This window comes from Triturus cristatus, chromosome 2_2, assembly GCF_964204655.1.
Source record: "Triturus cristatus chromosome 2_2, aTriCri1.1, whole genome shotgun sequence".
Taxonomy (NCBI): domain Eukaryota; kingdom Metazoa; phylum Chordata; class Amphibia; order Caudata; family Salamandridae; genus Triturus; species Triturus cristatus.
The window spans coordinates 1219215458-1219242074 of NC_140582.1; the positions used below are offsets into that span (position 1 = coordinate 1219215458).

At 49.5% G+C, this 26617-nt stretch overlaps 1 protein-coding gene across 3 annotated transcripts in view; it reads right to left on the reverse strand.

Moving 5' to 3' along the window:
• Nucleotides 1–3477: 3477 nt before the first annotated feature.
• LOC146863427 (uncharacterized) overlaps nt 3478–26617 on the reverse strand; it is a 262248-nt gene continuing 239108 nt past the window's right edge. For all 3 annotated transcript variants that reach the window (XM_085642853.1, XM_085642852.1, XM_085642851.1), the window contains one exon: nt 3478–3728. In XM_085642853.1, coding sequence (XP_085498979.1) covers nt 3583–3728 — 146 coding nt within the window. In that variant the 3' untranslated portion in view covers nt 3478–3582. The remainder of the gene's footprint in view (nt 3729–26617) is intronic.

Genomic DNA, 26617 nt, shown 5'->3' on the forward strand with positions numbered 1-26617 from the left:
TAGTCTGTCTCTTTGGCGGTTTTCTTTTAAGATACTCTCTCTCTCCTTCTACCCCCTCTGTCAATCATCTCTTTGAATATGTCTCGACTCAATAATGTTTCTTTATCTGACTCTACTGAAAGCAGTCTCGTGTCTCTGCCTATGCCACACTCCCTGCTCACTCTTCCTTGTCCTGCAGCTGTCTCTCTCCGGTGCTGACACTCTCACACCCTCTGAACATAAATGAAAGGGGGTCTGCAGGAAAGAGGCATCAAATAAACAGGTCACAGAGTGACGGAGAAAAATGTTTACGGGGTTTCTTTTTTGACATTTGAACTACTCGGTCTCTATCTAGCCCCCCACCCCCTCTCCTTCGCCCCCTTACCTATATCTCTTAATTTACATCGTTCATTGCATTGGCCCTCCCGCCCGCATCATATCTTATGTGGATAGGGCCCATCCTTGGCTCTACAACCACGTGTCTCTTTCTATTGTCCTGCCCCTTCCTGTCACTTGCTCTGGGCAGCCTGGCGTCAGAGGACGGCCGAGAGTTGGCTTCGGGCCTGCCAGGCTCCGAAGTGCCCTGGTGCCCTACATATGCCATGTGGCTTGCCCAAATCTCGTGTGGCTGGTTTTACGTGAGTGTGCAGCTCACATGAAAAAATCTAATTTGCAGCAAAAAATGACTCTGCTGAGACACTTTCTGGTCAGAGCAATATCTAATGGGCAACAATGACATGAAATTGCCAATCACGAAAATCAGCAAATTTCGCGTAAGTTGAAATTTGAGAATTTCGCTAGCGCAAATAGAATATCGCCCAGGCCTAGCACGGGCGAGGTCGTTCTGGGAGAGTTGTCACCAGCTGTGTGCCGGTTACACGAGGGCTTTAGGGACGAGGTTGGAGAAAGACATCTGGCGGAGGCTCCCTGCCCCAGCCCGACAGGCCTTTCAGAGGCCGCTTATCAGTCTCTCTGGCACAGTCCATCAGTACCCGGGCCTTTTTGCAAAGTTTATTTTGAACTGCACCCTTCGGCAGGTCCACATTGGCACATCTTACTTGGCAACATTTTCTTGAGTAAAACTATGAGCTCCTAGCTGTCAGCTAGCTTCATGTGACACCGATGACTTTCAGCGGGTTTTAGTTCTCAGACCGCTGTACTAAGAATGCTGGGACTTGTAGTATTACCTCTTCCATTTATATGACCAGTGCATTAACCAATTGAGTGATTTTACCCTGGAATCATACACAGATTACCGCAGTGAGTGGCCAAATGTCACCTGTGCGAGTTTTATCTAGCCGTGGTGTTCATCTGACGGACGTATAGGTCCCAGCATGCTTAGTTTCTATTTATTGAATGAAGAGGATTGGTTGAAAGTTACTTTAGCCAATAGGTGGGGGCGATATTCTAAAACGTCCCACTGGCTAGTGCATCTTCTTTGAAAGTCTCTAAGGAGGAGAACTCTGTTACTTAATTTTGTCTTGGAACAGAAGTCCGGGCTTTACGTCGATGAGACGAAAGGCATATGTCGCTGCTGTCTTGGTCTTGTCTGTGGTGGGAGTTAGATCATCTCTTGTGGATGTCCAAGCTTGAAATGTTCTATTTTTGTGCATTGCCCCTTTAAAAAAAAGTACATTTTTATACAGTTCATTTTAAAGCAAAATTGATGCCTGTTCCATTGACTGCTAGAATGCAGCAATTGTCCCGTTGGACTCCTGTGTAACAAATCCTCTCTGTGACTCGTATGCAACGTCATTGAATTCTTCATTACTTATTAAATAATGACACTTTTTTTCTTTACTCAGATCCTCAATATACTTAATAGGAACTCGGAGCAATATATACAGTGTAATTAATAATAGTGCTGGGAAAAGCTGCCTTCTTGTGAGGGTTCAGTGCACCGAAGCATAACTTGGGGCTAGTAGTAATTTGTGATCTAAAATGAAGTTTAAGATGGTAAAGTGATCTTCCAGTGGAGGAAAACCGAGAGTATGCTCGATTTTACGCAGTGTTTACTTAACCAAAAACACGCAAGTCCAGAGGCGCAAAGTTTTTCTTCAGAGCGCGCTGCTGATGCTGCTGAAGGCTGCAGTTGCAGTACACCAAGCCTGCCTAGTCCAGATTGCACTTCATGGTTTCAATGACTCTTTCTTTGACCCTACGCCTCCTGGCTCTTAATGTCACTTGCAGGTTTTTATCCATTCTTTATATCTTTGATTGCTTCCTATGCTTTGGTTTCCTCTTGATTGTCTCTTTCTTTCTTGCTTTTGGTCAGAGTGCATTGATGAAAGAACACACGCTCGCTAGAAAACCCAGCACAAATTAAGCACTAGATTTTTACAGCACTGTGAATTGAGGATTAAGGATGGGGAAACTGGTGTTTCCAGGATAAGGGCAGATAAGTGGACCTTGAAGTGTAAATAACAGGTCGAAATTTTGTGGATGTTCACAACTATTCCCAGTGGAGCATTCCACATATAACATTATTCTCAACTAAGGATGTACCAACCTGAAAAGAAATGTAAAACAGGCAAATCTTAGGTTCACACAAAAGGAAAATAAAAAAATGTGACAAACTATAACCGCACACCAAAAGGTAGGAGAGAAACATAAAAGTAGATTTAAAAAATAACTCCATTGGCACACTGAAAACCCCTTTAAATAGAAGGAGAAATCTTGTAAACATCAACACTTATCAGAGGAAAGAGAGTTTTAATGCAACAAAGAGGTACTGGGCAGGCTCTGGCTGTGATATCCTATAAGCAATGAGCAGATATACCATTTTGTCTCCAATAAATTGTCTTTATAGTTGCCACCTACAGCAAGTACCCAATCAAAAATGAGAATATGCCTTTAGAATGCCAGTAGGTCTGGGTTGAAAGTGCTGACACAAGGTGAAAGAGTGTTAGCACTTAAGAGATAGACACTCTACGAAACAAACATTGTCTCCAAAGTCTTTGTAAGATCACGACTGCATTCTTGGTGTAAGACGTCTCAAATTATCCAAAAAAAACCTAATGGGATGGTAAGGACTGTCTCATGCTGTCGAGCGCTGTCAAGGGATACAAAAAAGCATGCACTGTTAAAAGAGGCAACACATCCTGACTTAGGTATGTAATGCAGGTGTGAGGTGAAGAATTCAATATGCAAATAGTGTTATGCACCAAGTGTATTTACTCTTTGTTTGTGATTCTCCCCCGGCCCCCAATGCAATAGGTCTCGCAATATAAAAGTGTGAGCAGTTGGCATTGCTAATAATAATGCAACACTAGCTATTGGCATTGTAAATGATAATTGCATTTATTTATGTGTTTGTTTTATAAAATAGATTTAAAAAAAAGGCATTGTCATGAACAATGCCAATAGCTTAAACTTTTGCAAATGCGAGACCTATTGCATTGCAAATGCTTGTTTAAATAGATTCAGGAATGAGGAGTTAGGGAGTGTTGGAAGAATCCTCAAATTCAGTATTTGATAGAATAACACATATTTATGACACACAATTAAAAGATAATTTATTATATAAATTTTGCATAAAATATAGCCGTAAAAAAATATATTATGGTTAAAAAATGCTATAAATAACAATCATTTTCTAAAGAGTCAAGGTGCTCCCCCGTGTGTTCCTTGTTCACCCCCTGGGCGGGCGGGGCTTCCGGCCCCAGACTCCACTTTCGCATACTTTGCAATCCTATTCTCACTGAAGTCCATGCTCTTCTCCCTGTTTTTGAAGGCAGTGCAGCACTTATCTGTAAAACGGAAAACATGTCAATAAATATATTATCATTTTCACTTCTGATAACAGAAGTTGGGTGATAAATTAAAATAATGTCCATATCACATTCACGATACCGCGTCCGCCGGGATAACTTCTAAAGTCACTTTTGTCAGTTTTAAGTTGCTTCTCATTCATTCATTCTCAGCAGCATTGCGTCTTCCACAGACACATGGGGCCATATTTCTGTCACGCAGCACAGCACAGCACACCAACTCACCTCGCTGCACTGCGTGACAAGGAAAGGGCAGGAAAGTGCCATATTTAGAAGGATACAATGCTTTCCTGTCCTTTTGCCCCGCACAGGCACCCTTTGGCTGCCTGGCGCTAATGCAAGCACCTTTGCACCATGGTGCAAGAGTGCCTGCGTTCTAAGGAGGATTGTGTTTTTGCAAAAAGGGGCAATTCCCAGCACAAAAAAACAATCCCTGGAGGCTTTTTCCCCTTTTTATTCTGCAGCACACATAGAAAGAGGAAAAAAAGAAGCAGAAAAAGATATTTCTCCTCGTTACGCCTCACCTGGAGAGATGAAGGTTTTAGTGCATTCCTGGGCAGTGGCGTAGCTAGGCCTTTTACCACCCGTGGCGGCCCCTGTGTTTGCTGCCTGCAGCGGCCAAATGTAAGAGGGGGGTGGGGTGGGGTGCTGGCAATTCTTGCGTGTGCCGCCCTCGTGACAGACGCACGTAAAAGGGAGGGGGCAGACCGCCACCGCCAAAACTTGTGCTGCCAGGGGAGGATCACCCTCTCCCCCTGCTATGCCAATGTTCCTGGGTCTACTGCTTCTTGTAAATCTAGGAGTGCATTAAAATCCATGGATGTTGTGCGGGACACCCACGCAACGCCCATGGAAACGCCTTTCTGAACGGAGTAATGCAATGCAGCGGTTTCCTAGGAGTAGGATTACTCTAGATTTATGAAGCCTCAGGGTCACCCAAGGTGGCCTTGCTTGACGTCATAACTCTCATTTTTGAGTTGTGTCTCTCTTGCACCATGCACACAGAGGGGCTTGTAATTATGTCTCCCAGTGACCACCGTGACGCAGCTCTACACTGAAAATGGTGCTATGTAAAAACCTGAGAAACATCTTGGGCCTTATTACCCATAGCGGGCACAGCCCCGGTCTGCTCTGGGCTCAGACTGGAACAGTGCACTCGATTGCAACAAATGCATGGTCAGACGCAAACCTCTGCTTGAGCGGGGAACAGCGCATCGGTGAAAGACAGACCGGCTGTTTGAAGCTGCCAGACTGCTTTTTACTGCTCATGGCGGACCCAGCCTCCCTTCGAAGGGAAGGACAGGTTTCCACTCCGCGGGCTGGGGCAGTATGTCACTCTTCACCCTGCCTAGGCACACTCTGGAGCGCTCGGGCAATGACTTGCACTACTTCATATATGGCACACGCAGAGTGTGCCTCCCAAACAGGATCATGGGCTCTGCATAACCGTCTGCAACAAGGCAAAGGCGCAGATGATGTCCTCATTTGCATGGACCAACCCACTCATGCAAATGAGGGAAGGCGCTGTTATCGCACCAGGAAACCTGGTGCGCCTGCGCAATCTGTATGACAGATGGCGTCCGTGGCAGAGGCCGTTTTGGTACCAAAGGAGGCCAAACGTGCCTTGACGGGCACCATGGTCAGTCGTCGCTCTTAAACTTTAAACAACCAGGGTGTGTAAAGAGAGTGCTGGCTGCAGACGCCTAACAGTGTTGTGTGAAATGTGTTGGAGCACGTTGCATACAAGAGCAAAGGTGAGGGTGACAGAGCGGAATGGGGAGTGAGAGGGATGGAGAGGGTGAGAGGGAGGGGGAGGGATGGGATGGGTGAGAGGGAGGTGGCAGAGTGAGAGGGACTGAGAGGGTGAGGGATGAGAAGGGTGAGAGAGAGGGGGAGGGGGAGGGATGGGTGAGAGTGAGGGGCAGGGTGAGAGGGACTGAGAGGGTGAGAGGGACTGAGAAAATGAGGGATGAGAAGGGTGAGAGGGAGGGGGAGGGTGAGGGATGAGAAGGGTGAGAGGGACTGAGAGGGTGAGGGATGAGAAGGGTGAGAGGGAGGGGGAGAGATGGGTGAGAGTGAGGGGCAGGGTGAGAGGGACTGAGAGGGTGCGGGATGTGAAGGGTGAGAGGGAGGGATGGGGAAAGGGACATGAGGATGAAAGGTGAGGCAGGATGAGAGGGCCAGGGAAGGTGAGAGTGAGGGGCAGGGTGAGGGACAGAGTCAAAGGGATGGGGAGGGTGAGGGACAGAAAGGAGGAACAGGGAAGGGTGAGGGATGTGGAGATTGAGGGTGAGAGATGATAGAGTCAATGAGACCGTTAGAATGACACGAATGGGGAGGATAATAGTGGCGAGAGGGACGGGAAGGGGGAGGGTGGAGGCAGGGGGGAGTGTAACAGTGGTGGGGTGGAGACAGAAGGGGTAGATGACAGGGATGGTGAAGAGTGACAAGGATGAGGAAGAGCCAGCGATGGGGAAGGGCGCCAGCGATGGGGAAGGGCGCCGACAATGGAAAGGGATGCCGGCAAAGGGGAGGGGCGCCAGGGATGGGGAAGGGCGCCAGGGATGGGGAAGGGGTGCCAGGGATGGGGAAGGGGTGCCAGGGATGGGGAAGGGGTGCCAGGGATGGGGAGGGGGTGCAAGGGATGGGAATAGTGCCAGCGGTGGGGAGGGTGCCAGTGATGGGGAGGGCGCCAGCAGTGGGGAGGTGGCACGGATGCAGAAGTTTGGTCATATGATCTTGTGACATTCTCAGTCTCCATATCAGGTTTCTTAATCCTCTTTAGAGTATTCTCGAGTAGTGCTTTCAAGTGTTTCTTGTTTGTGGATGAAGTGGAGTTGCATATTCTTACTGCTGGATCCATTTATCTGGACTTTAATGGACTTCAGTTGGATTGTCAAGTCTTTATTGTTGTTATTTTAAACACTTGTCTGTTTTCTGCTCTAACGTGTCTAAATGTTCTATTTGCTGAAACAAATATAAAAAATAACTATAGCGCTAGTCCAGAAGGGGACAGTATCGATAAAAATGTCATTAATGTGGGGAAGAGAAAGGCAGATGAGGTGCCACGTGGCTCCCACAAGTGAGAAAACCCCTGCAGCACCCTGAAGATAGTTGTACGCTAAATACAACTGACATCCTCATGAGGAAGTCGAGTCATTTACTAATGTTGAGAAGATGCAGAAGGACCCATCTGCTGCACCCAAGATCACAAAGGGATTCAGTAAAGCAGACAAGCCGCCTTTACCCATAACTACTGACCCCCTCCCCAACTCACGTGCCAGCCTCCAGCTTAGCATCAGACCATAAGATTGTTCCTCCCTTATCTGACCACCAGGCTGTGGAATCCATACCACCTTGCAGCAATAGATTTGGGCTGTTAGCAAACCCGGATCACTCTGATTGATGACGTTGTCTCCATCCCCCCCTTCCAGTTGTGTCCCAGTGTGCAACGATTCGACCCAAACTGGTAGTGATCCACTCATGAATAAATAAACTCTAAAGAGGAGATCGAACCCTTAAAATCAATGGTTTACAAACTGACCCAAATGGTGCAAGGTTATTAGTTTTGAGTACCTCGTGCAGTGGTTGTAACCCTGCAAGCAGCTCTCAAGTCGAACATACCACAAAGTTGCCACCTTGCCACCATTAGTGTCCGAAAACCGTATCATGGCCAGAGGGCCATTTGTTGGCTACGCGCCGCCAGATGAATTTCTGCTTCTGAACTGGTAGGAATCATAGTCAATAGCTCACCATCTAATGTGGCATGCGGTGGCGACTCTCGGACTGGAGGGCCACTTTCCATAAATTGATGACGACCTTAAGGTTCCCCAATATACATGGGACATCCGGGCTACATAAGAAATCTCTGGGTGTAGGTAATGCCTCTACTGAGAGGGCGTTCCAACAAGGTTTCCCTTGTCCTACTTCTACTCCTCCTGTTCAGTATAGTAAGGGAAGGACAATATATACGGTTATTGTCCCAAAATACAGGATAAAGGCTGGGAGCTGAATCTTTGACAAAGTAATCTACTGGATTAGGCACCAAGGGCACTAAACTGGAACTCATACACCAGGCGCTTGTTGAGGGTCTTGTGGGCCTGGTCTTAAGAACATCCCTTATTAATTGCTCCAAAATTCAGTTCAAATATAATGTGACCCAGATTTCCTCCCCAGAAACACGCCAGGTGTTACCACCACGATATTCTGTGATCCAATTGGACACGGCAAGAAGGGACCTGCATTTAAATACTCAACCTGGCAGGACCTTAAGTGAAGTTGATGTACTACAACCAGCTAGGGCTTCACTTGTTGATAGCCATATGGTTTAGAGAAGATTCACTCTCCTACTTTCAAGCACCAGTTGAAGTATTGGATAGCTAACCAATGAGTTATTTTCTCAAAACTACTAATGACTCTACAGCAAAGTTAACCCCCTCCAATGGCCCCACTAATGGGAATGAGGAACTTTTCTCTAATATTCGTTTTCTTTTTCTTTTTTCTTTAAAAGGTTTTATACAGCGCTGGCTAGACGAGGGGGCATCAGAGCGCTTCACATGATCAAAAACAGTACAGGAAAAACAATTGTTCATGGAATAAACACAAACAGACGAGAGTAATATATATTAAGTTAAAACAGGGGTAAAAAAAAAAAACACTTTACATGAGAAGAGTCAATCAAGAGGAGCGATTTTACAACGGTAAAAGAAAAGAAAGAAAAAAATAACAGGTACAGCTCACAAAATAAGTAAACGGGAGGGCCAAAAAATTCTGGGTGAATTTGCGGGTAATGAACAAATTAGTTAAATATAAATGGGTGTGAACAAATTAGGGCAGAGAAGAGCATATCGATGGAGCAAAGATAATAGGAAGAGCTGGGGGGTAAGGGTTGGAGACGGGGAGGAGAAGAGAGGGGGTGATATGTATAGAGAAAAGGGGGGGGGGGAGAAAGGTGAGAGCCAGGAGGTAAGTAAAGGAAAACCAAAGCAGGGGAAACAGAATGTAAGGTTAGAGGGGGCGGGTAAGGACCCCAGTATTTGTTGAGAAGGTGCAGTTTAGGGTCTTAAAGCTGAGGTAGGAAGGGTAACAGCGCAGGTCCCTAGTGAGCGCATTCCAGATGTTCGGGGAGTTCCCAGCGAAGGAGAGAGATTGGGGAGTTTTTTTTAGCAGCAGGGGGCGAGGAGGAGTGCATTAGTGCTTCTCATCGTTTGGGCCCAGCCTGCTTTCTTGAGTTTGTTTGTAAGGTACAACGGGGTTTGTTGGTGAAGAGCTTTGTGTGTGATGCATGCAGTCTTGTGGGAGCATCTTCCTTCAACGGGTAGCCAATTAAGGGTTTTAGGGCTGGGGAGATGTGGTCAAATCGTTTGCAGTCAGTGAGGAGCCTGGCAGTTAGATTAAGTACAGATCTAAGGGGGGGCTAGGTGTACTTTGGGGGTTCCGGTAAGGATAGCGTTACCATAATCAATTTTCGAGCGGACAAGCGATTGGACAACCCATTTGAAGTCGCCAGAAGGAATGAAGGGTTTGATTTTCTTGAGATGTCGGAGAGTGAAAAGGGCTCCTTGAGCAGAGTTTTATGTGGTCATTAAGATTTAGGTTTTTGTCAATAGTGAAACCAAGTGATTTCACAGAGTTGGATAAGGAGAGGGAACAATTGAGGGCATTTAGGTCCGAAATCCAGCCTTGGATGGGAAGCCGGTTGTTTTTCCGAGAGAAGAGAATGATTTAAATTAAAAAAAAAAAAATCTTTTTATTAATGAAAAATGGAACTTGTTGGTCATTGTACAATTACACTTATGGGTTATACAGTGCTGCATCCATAGACTATCGTACATCATTATCATTGTATGTGGAATAATATTCAGACTTAAATCAGAGCCGGAACATCACAGCGTTAACGGTTCGTCAAGGGAAGGGAGCATGGGAGGTTCACACAGGTTTCCACGGTATTCATTCCATTTGGACCACACCGCCACCCATTTCCTGGGGCACCCCCATGCCATATAAACGGTCTTCTCTTGCAGCATACACCAGTCCATGTCTTTTTTCCATGCGCTAATCAGTGGGGGTATTTCCGCTCCCCATAGACGTGCTATGTTTCATTTTGCAATTACCTGCCCAAGCGTTGCCCACATTTTACCTTTTGTAGACAAGTACGTGGGCTCTCAAATGTTCAAGAGGCACCTTTTAGCTTCAGGTCGTAATTTTACCCCCCCAGACCTCGCTCATACATTTGTGCACCCGCACCCAATATGCTTGTATTTGAGGGCATTCCCACACTATGTGAAGAAATGTCCCCAACTCCCCACACCCTCTTCGACAAAGCCCATCTTCACTCCTTCCCATCAATACTAGTCGTGTACCTGAGATGTATACCCGGTGCAGTATTTTAAGCTGTATTAGCCTCAGCTTTGCCAATATCGCAACCTCTTTGGGGGATGACAGTGCCTCCCTCCATTCCTCATCGTCAATCTCCAGACCATCATTTTCCCATTTTCCCTTGAGTGTAAGTAATGGGTCAGGGGTGTGGTGTATGAGTTTTTTATAGGTTAGGGAGATCGCCCTCTCTGGCAGGTAACCATCAAGCAGTCTGTCCTCTAAGGGGGAGGATTCTGGGAGCGTCGTTCCTGGTGGAATGTTTGATTGGAGAGAGTGTCTGATCTGCATGTATCGGAAAAACTCCGTTTGCACCAGGTCGTAAGTGCGCTGTAAGGAGGCAAAGGCCACCGCCCCCATAGGTCCCTTATATGGGATATCCCTATCAAATCCCAGTTACGAAATCCTTTGGTACGACCCAGTGAACCAAGCCTTTCAGAGACCCAGAGCGGGGTTGCTAATGTGAGTTTGTCAGCCCATCCTAGTTTTCGGCTTACCATATGCCAAAGTTGGACAGAGTGCTTTGTAGGCCCTGTAAGGTGGAACTTATTTGGTTTTGAGTAAAGCGCGGCCTCAAAGTTCCCTCCGGGGAGAAGCCACCTGTCCATCCCATACCCGGGATCATCCCCACTCCTGTATGTTCCCTGGCTACTAGCCGAGAGGTGTGCTGCCCAGTAGTATTTGCGGATGTCCAGAAGTGCTATACCCCCTTCGTACCACCCCAGTGTAAGTTTGGGGAGTGATATGCGTGGCGTGCCACTCCAGAGATGGTCTCTCTGAGTGGCCTCAATATCAGCAAAATATTTGTGTGGGACTAGATTGGGGTAGTTTTGGAGTGCGTACAAAAACTGCGGCAGCGCCATCATCTTAAATAAGGGTGCCCGACCCAGCAGCGACAGCGGGAGCTTCTTCCAAATGGCCGTGTCTCTTTGGAACCGCTGCAGAGGTGGCACAAGGTTCCTTTCGAAGCGGGTCTTTGCATCGCCGGAGATAAAAATTCCAAGGTACTTTGAACCCTTCCGCTGCTATCTGGATCAGGCAGTTACGCGGAATGGATGGAGGGGCACCGTGTACTATGTAAAGTAATGATTTCCCCCAGTTGATGCTATAGCCCGAATTTTTTCCAAAGCTGGTAAAGATATCTAGGGCCACTCGGAGGGATTTAGAGGGGGAAGCCAGGTACAATAGGATGTCGTCAGCATATAACGAGATCCGGTCCTCCCACCCATCTGTCCATCTGAGCCCTCGTATCGAGGGGTCTTGTCTCATCCAGGCTGCCAGAGGTTCAAGGCATAGGGCGAATAGCAAGGGTGAGAGGGGGCAGCCCTGTCGCGTCCCCCTTCCCAATGTGAACATTTCAGAGCTCTTGTTGTTCACCACTACCTGGGACAGGGGCTCAGTGTAGAGGAGGCGCACCCATCCGATGAAATTAGACCCAAAGCCCAATCTTTTAAGGACCGCCATAATATAAGGCCATTCAAGGGTATCAAATGCCATAGCAGCATCTAACGATACCACAACCGCATCTTCCTGAATCATGTGGCGACGACCCATCACGCCGTGGAGTCGTCGCAGGTTGAGCGCTGTGTTACGGTGCGGCATGAAGCCCGATTGGTCTGGGTGGACCAATTTGGTGATGATTGGCTTAATCCTATTTGCAAGGTGCTTCGCCAGTATCTTGGGCTCTGCATTTAATAACGATATCGGCCTGTATGAGGAGCACAGGTCTCTAGGTTTCCCTTCTTTAGGGGTAGCCACCAAAGTGGCGATATGTTGGTCCCTCGGTAGCCTCCCCAAAGTTTTTCTGTCCTCAAACATATTTTTGAGGTGCAAGGCCAGGCAGTCAGGTTTGAGCTTATACAGCTCAATAGGGAGGCAGTTGGGGCCCAGGGCTTTCCCGGGCTGCAGGTCATGAATGGCTTTTGCCAGTACAGCGGCGGTTAGTTCGCCGTCCAAGGACTCACGATCTTCCTCAGTAAGTGTGGGCAGCTGAATGTTTGCTAAGAGAGTGGAGGAATCCTCCTCTGAACGATCCGTCCCTCTGCTATATACTCTGTTGAAATGTGCTGCAAACTCCCTAACTATCTCTTGGGGTTCAGTAAAGGGGGGGCCCCCTCGGTCCGAATCTCTGCCACTACCCTCTGCGTCATCTGCTTTTTGTCTAACCAGGCAATTAATTTGCCCGCTTTGTCCCCTTGGTCATAGAGTCGGTCTCCTCTATCACTCGCTAGGTTTTTAGCGGCCTCAGTAGCTAGGGCCTTATACTCAGCTGCTTTCAACTGCATTTGATGCTGGGCCTCTGGGGTTTGTTCACCTGCGCCTCCCCCTCCAGTGCAAGAAGATCCTGTTCAATGGTAAGCATTTGCGCCTCCCTTTCCTTACGCTGGCTGGCAATTTTGGAGAGCGCTTCACCCCTTAGTACAGTCTTGCATGCCTCCCAAAGGGTAGTAGGGGAATCCACTGTCCCAACATTATCATTGTAATATTGATCTATCGAGCGAGTGATCTCCCTCCTAATCCCGGGATTGCGCAAGAACCAAGGGTTTATGGGCACCACACATCCAATTTATTTTCCCCCCCAATGGTTAAGTGTGTCCACAAAGGGAAATGGTCAGATATACCCCGAGCCACGTGTTTAATTTCCTGAACTGTAGTGTCATGCTGCAACGGAGTAAGGAGATAGTCTATCCTGGAGAATGTGTGGTGCGGTACTGAAAAGAATGTGTACTGCAGTAAATTTGGGTGGCGCATTCGCCAGAGGTCCACTAGTCCAAATGCCTCCAAAAGATTGGAGAGCCACATTTGCCCCGTCGCACTGTGTTGAGGCGGGTGTCTATCCAGTTCTCCCGACACCACTGCATTAAAGTCCCCCCCAACCAGAAGCTGCCCCTCAGGGAGTGAGAGGAGGAGTTTACTCAGGTCCTTGTGCGATTGATTTTGGAGACCGGGTGGAATATACACAGTCACCAGGTTAAGTGTGCGACCTGCCCATTTTCCCGTGAGCACAGCATAGCGGCCCAACGGGTCTGTCTCTGTGTGTTCAATGACCATTGGAAAGTTGCGGCGCACCAAAATGCCCACCCCACGGGATCCCGAGGTGAAGCCGGCATGTGTGGCCAGTGAGTACCCCCATCTGTTAAGTGCTTGGCACGTGTTCCCAATAAGGTGCGTTTCTTGCAAGAGGACGGTGTCTGGGAGGTGCCGTTTGAGAAATTGGAGTACTATACTTCTTTTAAGCTGGTCTCCTAACCCGTTAACGTTCCAGCTAAGGATCTTCAGGCTTTTATCCCACCTTGTAGTCAGCTCCAAAAGCTAAATAAGTACATTGTCCATAGTGCCTGCAACACCGCGCCCCCCCGAAAAGACATTTCCTACATGACCAACTGAGTTCCCAGTCGTCCCTTCGAACATCACACACCACCCTTAAACAACAATAGAACTGTCGACCCACCCGCCCCACCCACCCACCCTGCTACCCTGCCATGTAGGTTTACAACTACCCACATCCCCAACGAGCAGAGCGCCTTTCACCCTAAACAAAGGAAGGAGAGAAATTCCCCCTCCTCCCCTTTACGAACTACCAAGTGGGGAGTGCGCTAGCACCAACTCCAGCCGGTGAGCGCCCGTCCCCATATCTGTAATAAATGTTCCAACATATGTATGCACATCACAAATAGGTTCCCATGCCCACTGCAGTGCTTTCCCGCTCCCCTATCAATTATATTGCTCAATGTTCCGCGGCCAGCCGTGCGGCACGCCTGTACTGAGCAAGTTCTGAAAGTCAAATAATGTCTCTGGCCCTCCTGTGCAGAATCACCCTTTTCTGGGCATCAAGAAAGCGGCCCCAGCACTACTAGCACCATCCCGGGCAAGCCCTCCCTCCAACATCGTAGAAAAGATTATACATTACAGTTTGTCCTGCTGCCATCTGGGGACACCGCCCTTCGATCCCCGCATTGTCTCCAAGGTCTCTGAGTTCCATCCATGTCCGGGCTGCGTGATCTCGATCGCCAGGAGCGCTGACTCGTTCTGTCCGCGTCGGATCTTCCACCTAGGGATCCTGGTAACTTGGCCCTGGTGTCTCTCCAGTAGCGTTTGCGGACGGCTGCAATGCACCCCCGTCTAGCCAGTCCTTCACCTCTGTAGGTGTGGTGAAGAATAGGGATTTGCTGCCATTGATTACTTTGAGCTTTGCTAGGAAGAACATCATGTATTTGATGCCCTTTTACCGGAGCACCGCTTTAACCCCATCAAATGATCGTCGCTCCCGTTGCACCTTGAGTGTGAAGTCAGGCTGTCGTATTCTCGTATTGTAGGTCCCCAGTCTGTCTCGCGGCTTGCAGAATGGCGTCCCGATCCCTATAGTTGAGGATTTTCGCGATGGTTCACGGCGGAGCCACGGGTTTAGGCTAGGGGATCGGCGCGCGGTGCGCCCTTTCAACGGAGAACATGGCAGAGAGCCGTCTAGGTTTCTGGTTGTTAAGGATCAGCTATTCGAGGAATAGGTCTACACTAGGCCCCTCCGAACCTTCTGGAACTCCCACCACGCGGATATTGTTCCGTCTGGGCCTCCCTTCCCGATATTCGAGCTTCAGGGCCACCTGACTGTGTTGGTGGACACGTTCATTAACTCTCTGTTCAAGTTTCTTAGAAGAGGCCTGAAGCTCCCTAATATCCGTTTCGTTAATTCTGGCCTTGTCCGAGGTTTTGTTGAGGTCCGCGCACAAAAGAGTTACTTCAATGGACACTTTATCGATTTTTTTCTCGAGGGTAGTCCCCAGGTTTTGTATAGCCACCATTATGGAAGCCAAGGAGGGTTCTGCCGGTGCTGGTTGCTCCCCCGTTGCCCCATCAGTCTGAGGGGTTGACTTCGGGACCGCATACTTATCAAGCTTATTCGTTTGGGCCGCCGCCGCCCCTTTAGGCTTCATGTTGTGGCCCTCTCGTAAGAGCCGCCGGTTACCAGGGTATGCTGTGATCCTGTCACTTGCCCGGCACCGACCCGCACGTAGGCAGCAATCTTATCCTTCCGGCCAGTTCATCACTCCTCAATATATCTGCGCTGCCCCCCTCCACGGGTCCCACCGCCACTCGGCAAAGGTTGCGTCGGCCCGCAGCACCGGGCCTCACCCCGATCAGAAGGCGCGTCATGTTTCGGCCAGGTCTTCCTCGTCCGTCCCTTGCACCCTGTGTGTACTCCGGCCAGCCAGACAGGGAGAATGGATGCACTCTTCTCGGGCCCCCTTCCTCTACCAGGCCTGTGCAGAAGATCTAAAGGCAGTCAATCTTGTTTGCTTCCGGGCGTGCTTCGGTTCCCACACCCCACTGTAGGCCGCCACACACCCCATTCCCCTTCCGAACCTGGCTCTTAGACGTCTGGGCAACAGAGATCAATCCATGGCTTTGCGACACTTCGGTTAGGTCGTGTGGGGTTTTATTGTCTCACTTCAGGATTGGCCCGTAAGGTCCCAGTCTGCCGGGGCACATCCAAGGGTGAACGCAGAGGCAGGGCCCGAGAGCCCCGCAGCGCGGCCCACAATCCGTCACCGCCACGGCGCTGTATCCCCGCCGGGGCGCGCAGCAAACTCCCCGCCACCGCCCTCCGAGTTCAGTAGCCCCGCCCAATCCTGGTGCTGAAGTATCTTGGGGCTGGTTACCAGCACCGGGGGCCCGGTCTGCTCCACGGAATCAGGCGCCCCCCAGTGGCCCCAGACTTAGGCTGTACCAAGGATCGTGTGCTACGGCCTCTCCTCTGTGCGGAGAGACGCGTGCTGCCAATCCGTTTTCGGGCTCCTCTGGCCACCGCTGCAATTATGTGACTGCTGCAATCAAGGGGGGGGGGGGGGGGGGGGGGGGAGACGCCTCCGTACCTCCGAGAGTCAGCTCCGGTCTTCGATCTGTACAGGCGCCGCCTCCGCCACCAGCACTCCTCAGGCAGGGTGCCGCGCCCCCTACGGCAGGCAGCGCCGCTGGCCCCAGCGCCGGGGCGTTGCGTGGGCGATCCCTGCCGCTCCCGGCATCTCACCTCCGCGTCAGGCACCCCTCGGTAACGGAGGTGACTTCAAGCCTCCGGATGAAGGGCCAGGAACCGTAATCTTTCACAAGGATATGCCAACCTTTTCGGCGTGCTACATAGAGGATTACTGCTGGATTTATGGGGATATAGGGCTTTGCTCCGGCAGTGCTCGCTCCTAAGCAGCCATCTTCGCGGCGCTTAGCCACGCCCTCACGGTTAGGTGTTAAAGCTTGCCTGCAGTTGGACAATATGTTGAGGATGATCTGGTTCCATTATATAAAACTTATTTTGAGATCCGGGGGTTCCCGAATATGGTACTAGGCCAGAAACTGTTGAACCAAACTGCGAGCTGCAGATCAAAAATGTGGTTTCTAATCACTGCAGCAGTAAAAAGATGTGTAATTCTCAAGCATGCAGTCTTTTTGAACGTATTCTCCGCCCAATCCTGGTGCTGAATTATCTTGGGGCCGGTTGCTGGCCCCAAGATAATTATATGACTGCCGCAATCAAGGGGGAGCCTCCGTACCTCAGAGAGTCGGCTCCGGTCTTTGATCTGTACAGACGCCGCATCCGCCACCAGTATTACTCAGGCAGGGTGCCGTGCCCCGCTCGGCAGGCAACGCCGCAGGCCCCAGCACCGGGGCGTTGCGTGGGCAATCTCCCGGACGTCTCACCACCACGGCGACTTCAAACCTCCTGATCGCAGGGTCAGGCACCACAATATTTCACTAGGGCATGCCAACCCTTCTGGCGTGCTACATAAAGGATTACTGCCGGATTTGTGGGGATATAGGGCTTCGCTCCGGCGGAGCTCGCTCCTAAGCGGCCATCTTCGCTGGCGCTTAGCCACGCCCCCCGATTTCAGTTTTATTAGGGTTCAGTTTGAGATGGTTGGAGTAGAACCAGTATTGGATCGTACTCAAGGTGTTGTTTAGATGAAGTACATCAGAATGGGATCTAATTTCATAGTAAAGTTGGGTGTCATCAGCGTAGAGGTGATCGTTGATACCAGCTTGCTTCACAATAAGGGTAAGGAGTTCCATAAAGAGGTTGAAGAGAGAGGGGGAGAGTATAGAGCCCTGAGGGACACCCAGGGAGACAGGTGTAGGATTAGAGAGGCAGTCATTGATTTTGATTTGTTGTGTTCTGTGTTGGAGGTAAGAGGCGAACCATTGGAGGACCATACAATTAAGGCCAAAGCAAGGTTTAAGCAAATTAAGTAATTAAGAATGGTTAACTGTATCAGTGCAGCAGAGAGGTCGACGAGTATAAGTAGGCATGTCTCACCATTGTCAAGGGAACAGGATGTCACCCACTATGTTTAGCATGGCGGTTTCAGTGCTGCAGCCTTTCTGACACCGGATTGCAAGGAGTCAAGTAAATTGAAATTGCTTATGTGATTGTCCAATTGAATCAATGCCCATTTTTCAAGGGTTTTAGAAAGAAGTGGGAGGTTAGAGATAGGGTGGAGATGGTTAGAGTCACTGGGGTCAGCAGTGAGGTTTTTAAGAATGGGAGTGATTTGTCCGAGTTGGAGGGAGTCGGGGACACATTCCGTGGCAAGGGAGGTATTAATGATAGTAGTCCAGTAAGGGGCAATGATGTGTTTAAGATTTTGGACAAGGTTAGAGGGGAGAGGGTCTTTGGTGTGTGAGGTCGACTTTAGTTTAGCAATGATGTTAAAGACTTCAAGCTCAGTCATAGGATGGAAATTATGCCAGGAGGTATTTATTTTTCAGCTTTAAGTTGAAAAGGAAGTCATCAGAAGAAGTTGGAACGGGTAGGTGAGAGGCAAGATTAGGTGGTAAGGGCAAAGTCGACAAGGGAGATAAGTCTATGGTAACATCTATGGCATACTGGGGTTGGGCAGGGCCTGAGTTAGATGGAAGGATTGATCTACTTTGGCTATTTTGTTCGAGAGTAAGTTAACAGAGAGATGTGAGGAAATTGCTGAGGCAGTCGGCTCTGGGGGGGGGGGGGGGCATGTAGGAGAGTAGGATCTGCTTCACATGGGTACCCCTACTTTTTGCTGGTGTTTCACTGTTTTTCGACCTTAGTCTGGCTGTGGCCCTGCTAATCAGGACCCCAGCCTAGCTGCTTCCTCTCTAAAATGGTTTCCATGTACATTAGGTACATCTCTAATTGGATTCTGGAGTGCCTTATCAGTCCCTAGTATATGGTATACTATGTACCCAGGGCATAGGTACCTCAGAGGCCTACCAGGGGCTGAAGCATGTATTATGCCACCCCTGGGATGCACTCCAAAATGACACCACAGGTCTGCTACTGCAGCCTGGGTAAGGTGGTGCCTGCACCCCTTACTGTGGTATAGGCTACTTATATCACTACCATTGCACACACATATAAAACCTATAAGTCACTCCTATGGCAGGCCTTAACAATCCTGAAGGCAGAGTGCTTGGTTTTTATGTGAGAGTGTGCCCCTGCATGAACAGAGCCCTTCTGCAGCGTTCAGAGTACCTCCTCTGATGCGGTTTGTGGTGCAGCCTGACCATATACTCTTAAGTGCATTATAACCTCGCGGTAAATGCTAACTTTGGACTGGCTGCACGGAAACATGTCGTGTTTGGTGTCAAACACTTTGGAATACTACCCCCCCGCCAGTTCTGGCGGCGGGGATAGTATTCCACCCTTCTATAGGGAGAGACATGTTCACACTGGTCTACCCGGTAAAGACTTTCTAAAGCCCTGGTATCACAAAATGGATGCCACTGCCACAGACACGGGTCTGACCTCCTGTTGCTGACCGAAACTCCGGCAGGGCAGGTCTGGACAATAGGTTTCCTGTCCCAGGGAGGTGTAACCACCTCCCCAGACAGGCAGATGTGTATTGGGGCTGTGCGGGAGCACTCTCTGGTGCTTTGAAGTCCTGCACTGGGGGCACACTTGGTGTCCCTGTGCATAGACCAGTTCAAACCAGTTGCAGGGGCTACCTGCCCCGGCTCTGGCGCGAAACTGGACAAAGGAAATGGGTGTAACCACCCCGCTTTCCAACCCCTCCCATAGGTGGGTCCCTAGAGTATGTCCAACCCCCAAACTTTGTATAAGTATGGGAACCCAGTCCTTGGGACTTTAGATTACCCTGGACGAAACTCTGCAACGTACATCCTGGACCTTCTATCCTGACTAGAAGACTGAAGAGATCTCCCTTGGAGTGACTCCCTGCTTGGCAGGCACCAAAGAAGCAACTGTCTGGTCTGCAATTCTGAACCTCCCGCCGGATGCCGAAGTCTCTGCATCCCCAGAGATGGATTTCCAGACTTCCGAGGCTACCCTGAGTCCACAGCAAAGCTGAGGCCCATGGCTATCGTGGTTGACGTGGAACCGTGACCCCTGGACACCGTGAACCTTTGCAGCTCCATCATCTTCGCGGTTGTCTGTAAATGTGTGCTTTGGGCTCCGAGTAGCCCCAGCCTTGAGCACCTCCTGCACCAAATATTGCTGGCCTCCACTCCACGAGTGACCCATGGGCCAGTTTCAAGTGCGGCCACTCGAGGCTCCTTCGCGATCGCTAGCCCGTTGGCTAGTGGGTCCCCACGAAGGCAACTCCTCTTCTGATTGGGCTTTCCTGGTTGCTCCAGACGTGCCCCAACTTACCCTTGCTGGGTGAGTCCCCCAGACCTTGCTGGTCTGAACCGACGTCCTTTCTCTGATTCCAAGTGACTTGCCGTTGCCAAGGCTTGTTGGGTCCAATCTGGTCGCCGACACCACAGCACTCGACAGACTTCGTGGGACAGCTTGAATCCAGCTCCTGGTTGTCATCGGCGCCTCCAGGACCTCGTGGCTGAAGAGTCAAGACACAAGTCAACTCACCTGAAGCACCCGACATCTGTGGGCATTGGTCTATCGTGCCCTTGGTCACTGGTAAGTGACAGACTGTCCCCTCTGCTTTCAGGTTCCTTCCATCCTAGATCCAGGCTTGGATCACTTCGGACACTTCTCCTCTTCACGGCAGCAGCACTTCTTCACCAGCTGCCATTGAAATAGACGATGCGACCCGACACCAAAAGACACCTATGCACCCGGCTTCCCTGGGTGAGGTAACACAAGTACTCCGGTGCTCCCATGGGTGCTAGCCCTAGAACTTCCTAAGTCCAAAAGGGTTTGGTCCTGACTCGTTTCTAAGTGTCCCTAATCTTTAAATTTCCAACCGCGACATTTCCCATAGAAGCTAACGGGAACCCGCGGCTGTGTTCTCACACTGCACATGGCCCCCGTGGGTCCCCTGTGTCACTACCTTGGGTGGTTCCTTGGGGTCCCAGCAATTCTACAGGCTCTAGGCCTTGTGTCTAGTTCAGTTGTGGTTCTTATATCACTTTATTGGTATATGGTTTGGTACGCCCCTAGGGCCCAAACGTGTATTAGTGCCATTACTGTTGAATAATGACTTGTAACTTAAGTAATTCGAACTCCAGTCTCATAAAGAGACTAGAGGGGTGTGTTTTATCTTAAATACATATATTTTAAATATATACCTGGTGTGGTTGTCCTTTCATTTGGTCATTCAAGAGATTATAGACTGGTAAAACAAGCTGCTTTACATTCCTTCAAGACTTAGCCTGAAGGCTGCTCTCCATAGCTACCACTAGGATAGCTTTCAATAAAGATTGTCTTTAACCTATCACCATAAGGGTTTGTTTGGACTGATACAAGGTGCCCACTAGAACTAGTGGACAGCATATATCAGGCCACCTTCTCACAGGGCAGAAGATGTTTGTTTCCTGACAATGTTGAACAGTTCTCTGGGCCTATTTTTGGCACTGTCAAGTTGAGCTCGAAAGAAAGTTGCCTTTTCCTTGAAATTGATCTCGCAAGTCTGAGGAGAGCGAGATAGGAGGGAGAGATGGGTTGTCTCCATGTTCTTTCAGCCAGTCTAAGTGATAGTCTTTCGTTGTTGAGATCTGGATTGAACCAGGATTTGGATGAAATGTTTCTTTGTTGTTTCAGTTTAAGAGAGGCTAATTGGTCCAGGACATCCTTAGCAGTCTTATTGAAATGTTCAGTGAGCTCATTTACATTTTGAGTGAGAGGGGTGAGAATAAGTTGAGCTTGAAGTTTAGACTCAAGTTCACCAGGGGGGGGGGGGGGGGGGGGGGTGTCATTTGTTTAAGGTTTCTGGTCCATTTCATGGTTTTGATATTTTTTGTAGGGGGGGTAGGGCACTAGTTGTGATCTTAAACAGAATGAGGTGATGGTCAGACCGGTCGATGGGGATGATATTTGAAAGGGAGGCCAAGTCAATGTTGGAAATTATGGCGTCGAGTGTGGCCCCTTTGGTATGGGTTTAAATGTGACATAGTTGTTTAAGGTCGTACATCTCAATAAGGTTAATTAGGTGCATGACTGTAGGATCCTCCATATTATTCAAGTGGATGTTAAAATCTCCTAAGAAGAGATTTTTCAAGTCAGCAAGTGAGGATTGTGTAAGAAGGTTGGATAATTCATCAGCGAAGAGAAGAGGTTCACCCGGAGGGTGGTAAATATTATGTAGTCGAATTGGGGAACGGTCCTGCACAGTGAGTCCAGCACCAAGGTACTCAAAGTTTAGGTGGTCCGTGTTCTTTAGAAGGGTGAGCTGAAGTTCATTTTTATAATTATAGCTAGTCCACCCCCTTTTCTTTTGGATCTGTCTTTCCTGATGATGGAGTAACTGGGGGGATGAGTAAGTCAAGAATAGCCTCCGAGTGGTCATTAAGCCAGGCTTCAGTAAGGAAGGCGAGGTCAATAGCCTCACTAAGGATGGTTTCTGATATTTCCGTCACATGTCGGACTGCTGATCGGCAGTTTACAAGCATGTAGGAAAGGGGATTTGGGTTGTCTTTGGTAGGTTTACACGGGTGGATGGTGGTAAGTTGAGCTGGGGTCTAGGGGAGATGGGAGAGGAAAGGGTTCTGTTTTTGCCCACAATCACAGGGATGTTTAAATCCAAGAGCGGATGAGCAGTAATCAAAGGTTTAGGTAGGTAGGAGTTGCATAGGTTAATTAGGTAGCAGGTGGAGCGGTAGCTCGCAGCATGGCGTGGCCTATGTGTCCGACTGCGAAGGGGTGTGGTTCTCCATCGGTTGTGTTGGGGGATGTTTAAGATAAAAGAACAAATGGAAGAACAAATGGAATCATTGTGATTGGGGGTGGGGGGTCTTGGAGTTGAGGGCGTTGTAATCCTCTGAGTCATGTAAGTTCAGTGCTCATGGTTGAGAGGTTGCATTCTATGTTAGTTAGCGTCTGAGCTATAAGATTGAGGGGGAAATCAGTTGAAAAAGGGGGTGGGATGAGGTGGGATCTGAGCTGACAGGGGAAGGAAATCTGGTGTGCGGAGGGGGGGGTGAGGACGGGATAGGGAGTCTGAACATTGTTCCGGCTGTTGGACAAAGAATTCTGCGTAGAGAAAGATGGGTCAGTCATATCAATCAATCAATTGATCACATAATTTGTAAAGCGCACTACATACCCGTGAGGGTTCCAAGGCGCTGGGGGGAGGGGGTGCTGCTGATATTGGTCGAAGAGCCAGGTCTTGAGTGGTCTTCTGAAGGTCAGTAGGTCTTCGGTTTGTCGCAGGTAGAGGGGGGAGGGTGTTCCAGGTCCTGGTGGCGCGATAGGAGAAGGATCTGCCTCCGGAAGTAGTTCTCTGGATGCGTGGGACCGTGGCCAGGGAGTGGTCGGCGGAGCGGAGTTTCCTGTTGGGTACGTAGAAGGAGAGTCGACTGTTGAGATAGGCTGGGCCGGTTTTGTGGAGTGCCTTGTGTGCGTGAATCAGGAGCTTGAAGGAGATTCTTTTGTCGACGGAGAGCCAGTGCAGGTTCCTCAGGTGGGGGGTGATGTGGTTGCAGCGCGGACGTCGAGGATCAGGCGTGCAGAGGCATTCTGGATTCTCTGCAGTCTGCTGATGAGCTTGGACGAGGCTCCAGCGTGGAGGGCGTTTCCGTAGTCTAGTCTGCTGCTGACTAGGGCCTGGGTGACTGTTTTCTTAGTGTTTGTCGGGATCCATCTGTAGATTTTGCAGAGCATGCGGAGGGTGTTGAAACAGGGGGAGGAGACTGCGTTGACTTGATTGGTCATGGAGAGTTTCGAGTCGAGGAGGACTCCCAGGTTGTGTGCGTGGTCGGTGGGGGCCAGGGGGGACCCCAGTGACATGGGCCACCAAGAGTCGTCCCATGCGGAGGGGTTGGACCCGAGGATTTCTTGTCTGTGTCTTGTCTGTGTTCAGTTTGAGGCGGCTGTCCTCCATCCAGTCTGCGACGGCCTTGTTGGATTTGGCGGTGAGGGGGTCCTTGGTGAGGGAGAGGATCAGCTGAGTGTCGTCGGCGTAGGAGATTATGTTGAGGTCGTGCTGTCGGGCGATGTGTGCTAGTGGTGCCATGTAGACGTTGAACAGCGTCGGGCTGAGGGAAGATCCTTGAGGGACACCGCAGATAATCTCGGAGGCATCGGATCGGAACGGGGGGAGGCGGACTCTCTGAGTTCTGCCGGAGAGTAAGGAGGTGGTCCAGTCCAGGGCCTTGTCTTGGATCCCTGCGTCGTGGAGGCACGTGCGTAGTGTGTGATGGCAGACGGTGGCGAAGGCGGTGGAGAGGTCCAGGAGGATGAGGGCCGTCGTCTCGCCGTTGTCCAGCAGGATCCTGATGTCGTCTGTGGCGGCGATGAGGGCGGTCTAGGTGCTGTGGTTGCTGCAGAAACCTGATTGGGACTGGTCCAGGATATTGTTGTCTTCGAGGTGACGGGTGAGCTGGGTGTTTACTATCTTCTCGATGACCTTTACTGGGAACGGAAGCAGGGAGATGGGACGGAAATTCTTGAGGTCGCTCGGATCCGCCTTGGGTTTCTTCAGTAGGGCGTTGATCTCTGCATGCTTCCAGTTCTCAGGGAAGGTGGCGGTCTCGAAGGAGAGGTTGATGATTTTGTGCAGGTGGGGTGCGATAGAATTGGTGGCTTTGTTGAAGATGTGGTGCGGGAGAGGGTCGGATGGGGAACCGTCATAGAGCCATGCCCTATGGTAGAAGAGGATAAGAGGGAGTGAGGGGTGTAGGGATAAGTCAATTCAGGTTGAGGGGGAAGTATGAGGTTAGGAGAGGGAGAGATTGACGCAGGCGAGGGTACAGTAGGATATCCCAGGTGCAGGGGCCAGGAAGGAGTGAGGTTAAAAGTGGAGAGAGGAAGGGGAATAGGGGCTGAAGGGGAATCGGTCGTTAGAGTAAGAATTGGCATGATAGTTAGGGGTGAGCGGAATTTGTGTAGTCGAGCTACGCAAAGCTCCGCAAAACGGTAAAAAAACTCCGCAAGCATGCAGAAATTCCGCGAACAGGCGGAATTGCTCGTTTGCGATGCTTTTTTCCTGATCGTGAACGCTATTTGCGTGCTCGGGGGGAAATCTCGCGAACACGCATTTTGAGAATGTGAACAAGCAAAAAATTCCGCTAAGCCGCAGAACGCAGAATTTGGGGCAATTACGCGTTCTCCGCGTAATGCAAAATTACCCAAATTCCACGAGCGGAACAGAATTTACCGCCCAGGCCGAATGATAGTTCGTGCAGGTGTGATGAGTAGGGTAGGGAGTGTCGGAACCGGGGGGAGGGAGACGACATATGGGCGTTGGGTAGTTGGGTTGAAGAATGGTTGGGAACTGGTTTGGAGAGTTGATAGGACAAAGTACTGAAATGGTTATCAAAGATGTTGAGGTGGTATTCAGAGGCTTGAATGAGGATATTACCAGTTTTGAATATAGAAATGTGAATTTAACCGAAAAAGACTGGGGATGGGGTTGTAGACATTTGAGTCCATATGGAATTTTACTTGATTTAGTGATTGTAAGGTGGAGAAGGAAAGTGCTTTTCTATTTGGAGGGGCTTTTGGAGTAAAAAATGAAGTTTGTTTTCATAGTAGAGGAGAGGCTGTGGTAGGTATCAAGAATTAATGTTTCAGGGTGACAAATCAATAAATTATGTTTACAATTTTTGCCGTTTTTGGATAGATTAGGCGGGTATGAGATGTTCCATGAGTTGGGGCCATGTCTGGAGAGAGCAGGGTCAGGGGGAGTGAGGAGGGGATTAGGGGGGACATGTTCAGTCGCACAATGAGACTGGGGGAAAACAAAGAGGAGGAAGGATGTAAAGAGATTAAAAGAAGGGGAGTGAAAAACTGGAGGATAATTAGTGAGAGAGAGAGAGGAGTCAATAATAGGGGGAAGAGATGTGAAATTAGTCAAGGTAGTAAACAGTTAAGCATGTTACAATGAGAGAACATCAAAATTGCGAAAAACGTGGACAGATTCAGACGCTTGTTGGGGCGGGGGAAAGCAGAAAGGAGGAAGGATGAAAGATACGGGAAAGAGGGGAGAAAACTGTAAGGTGAATTACTTGGGGAGAGAGGCAAGTTAATGTTAGGAAGAGAGAGGGTAATGAGACAATATAAAGAACAGTAAAGAGTATCAAAATGAGAACATCAAAAATTGCAATATTAGAGTACCTTTAGAGTTCACTAGAGCAGCAATGGTATTTGCATGAGAGTTTACCTGTGATTGGTTGCCTGGAAGCTAATTTATGTAGGACATGGTAATTCGGATGGTTAAGGGGGATAGACTTCACGAGGGCAATGATACCCTCTAGTATATTCGCACGATAAATAGTTTTAGAGGCTCAGCTATTGTTGTGAAGTTTGAGTATTGAACTGAGGGCTTTCAACAGCAGGATTAAACAATGGAGCTCACCAGTTCAGTCTTATAGAACACTGAAACGTGTCATTACTTCCAAGCTGGGGGGTTTCAAAAGGAGCCTTGGAGGGCAGCAGCCAGACCAAGGATCTGTAACATGGCCTCGTGAGTCTGATCCGGCTCCAGACCAGATGGAGGACCAGCGGCCCAGAGGAGACAAAGTTCAACCTCCAAAGAGGTCAGGCAAGGAGTGGGAGCAAGCAAACAGTCATAAACCTCGAAGATGGCTCTAAGGCCGAGCCCGTTAGAACTGTAGGCTAACGAGGACAGCGGGCGGCTGGATCTTCGCCTCCAGAGGCGTAGGGGGGTCTCGAAATATTAGAAATTCCAGGGAAAAGGCTCCTAATTGTCGGCCATCTTGGGCCACAGGTCTAGTGTTTTTATGGAGAGGTCGGGACGTGGATGACAAAATGGAACAGTTATGACCAGCGCAGTTATGGCCGTTAAAGTCAACACCAAGGAATGTGGTCAAAAGACTGCAGCGGGGAAAGGCCCGAGAGCCACCGCAGTGAAAGAAAGCAGGTCGGGAGTGCGACGCAAGGTGACTCAGCGTCAGAGCACTGCCGGCAGCAGGTTTCGGAGCCACCACCTAAGGAGGCCAGAATAGAGCACAACCAGAGGATTAGAATATAAAGGCTGCAGGGCCTCTCCATTTCAAGCTGCGCTCATGTGGGAGGCTCATCTGAGAGAGCGAAACAGCATCCAGGGACCAGGAGCAGGCTGCGAGCTGTGCGGTGACCCAGAAACAGATCA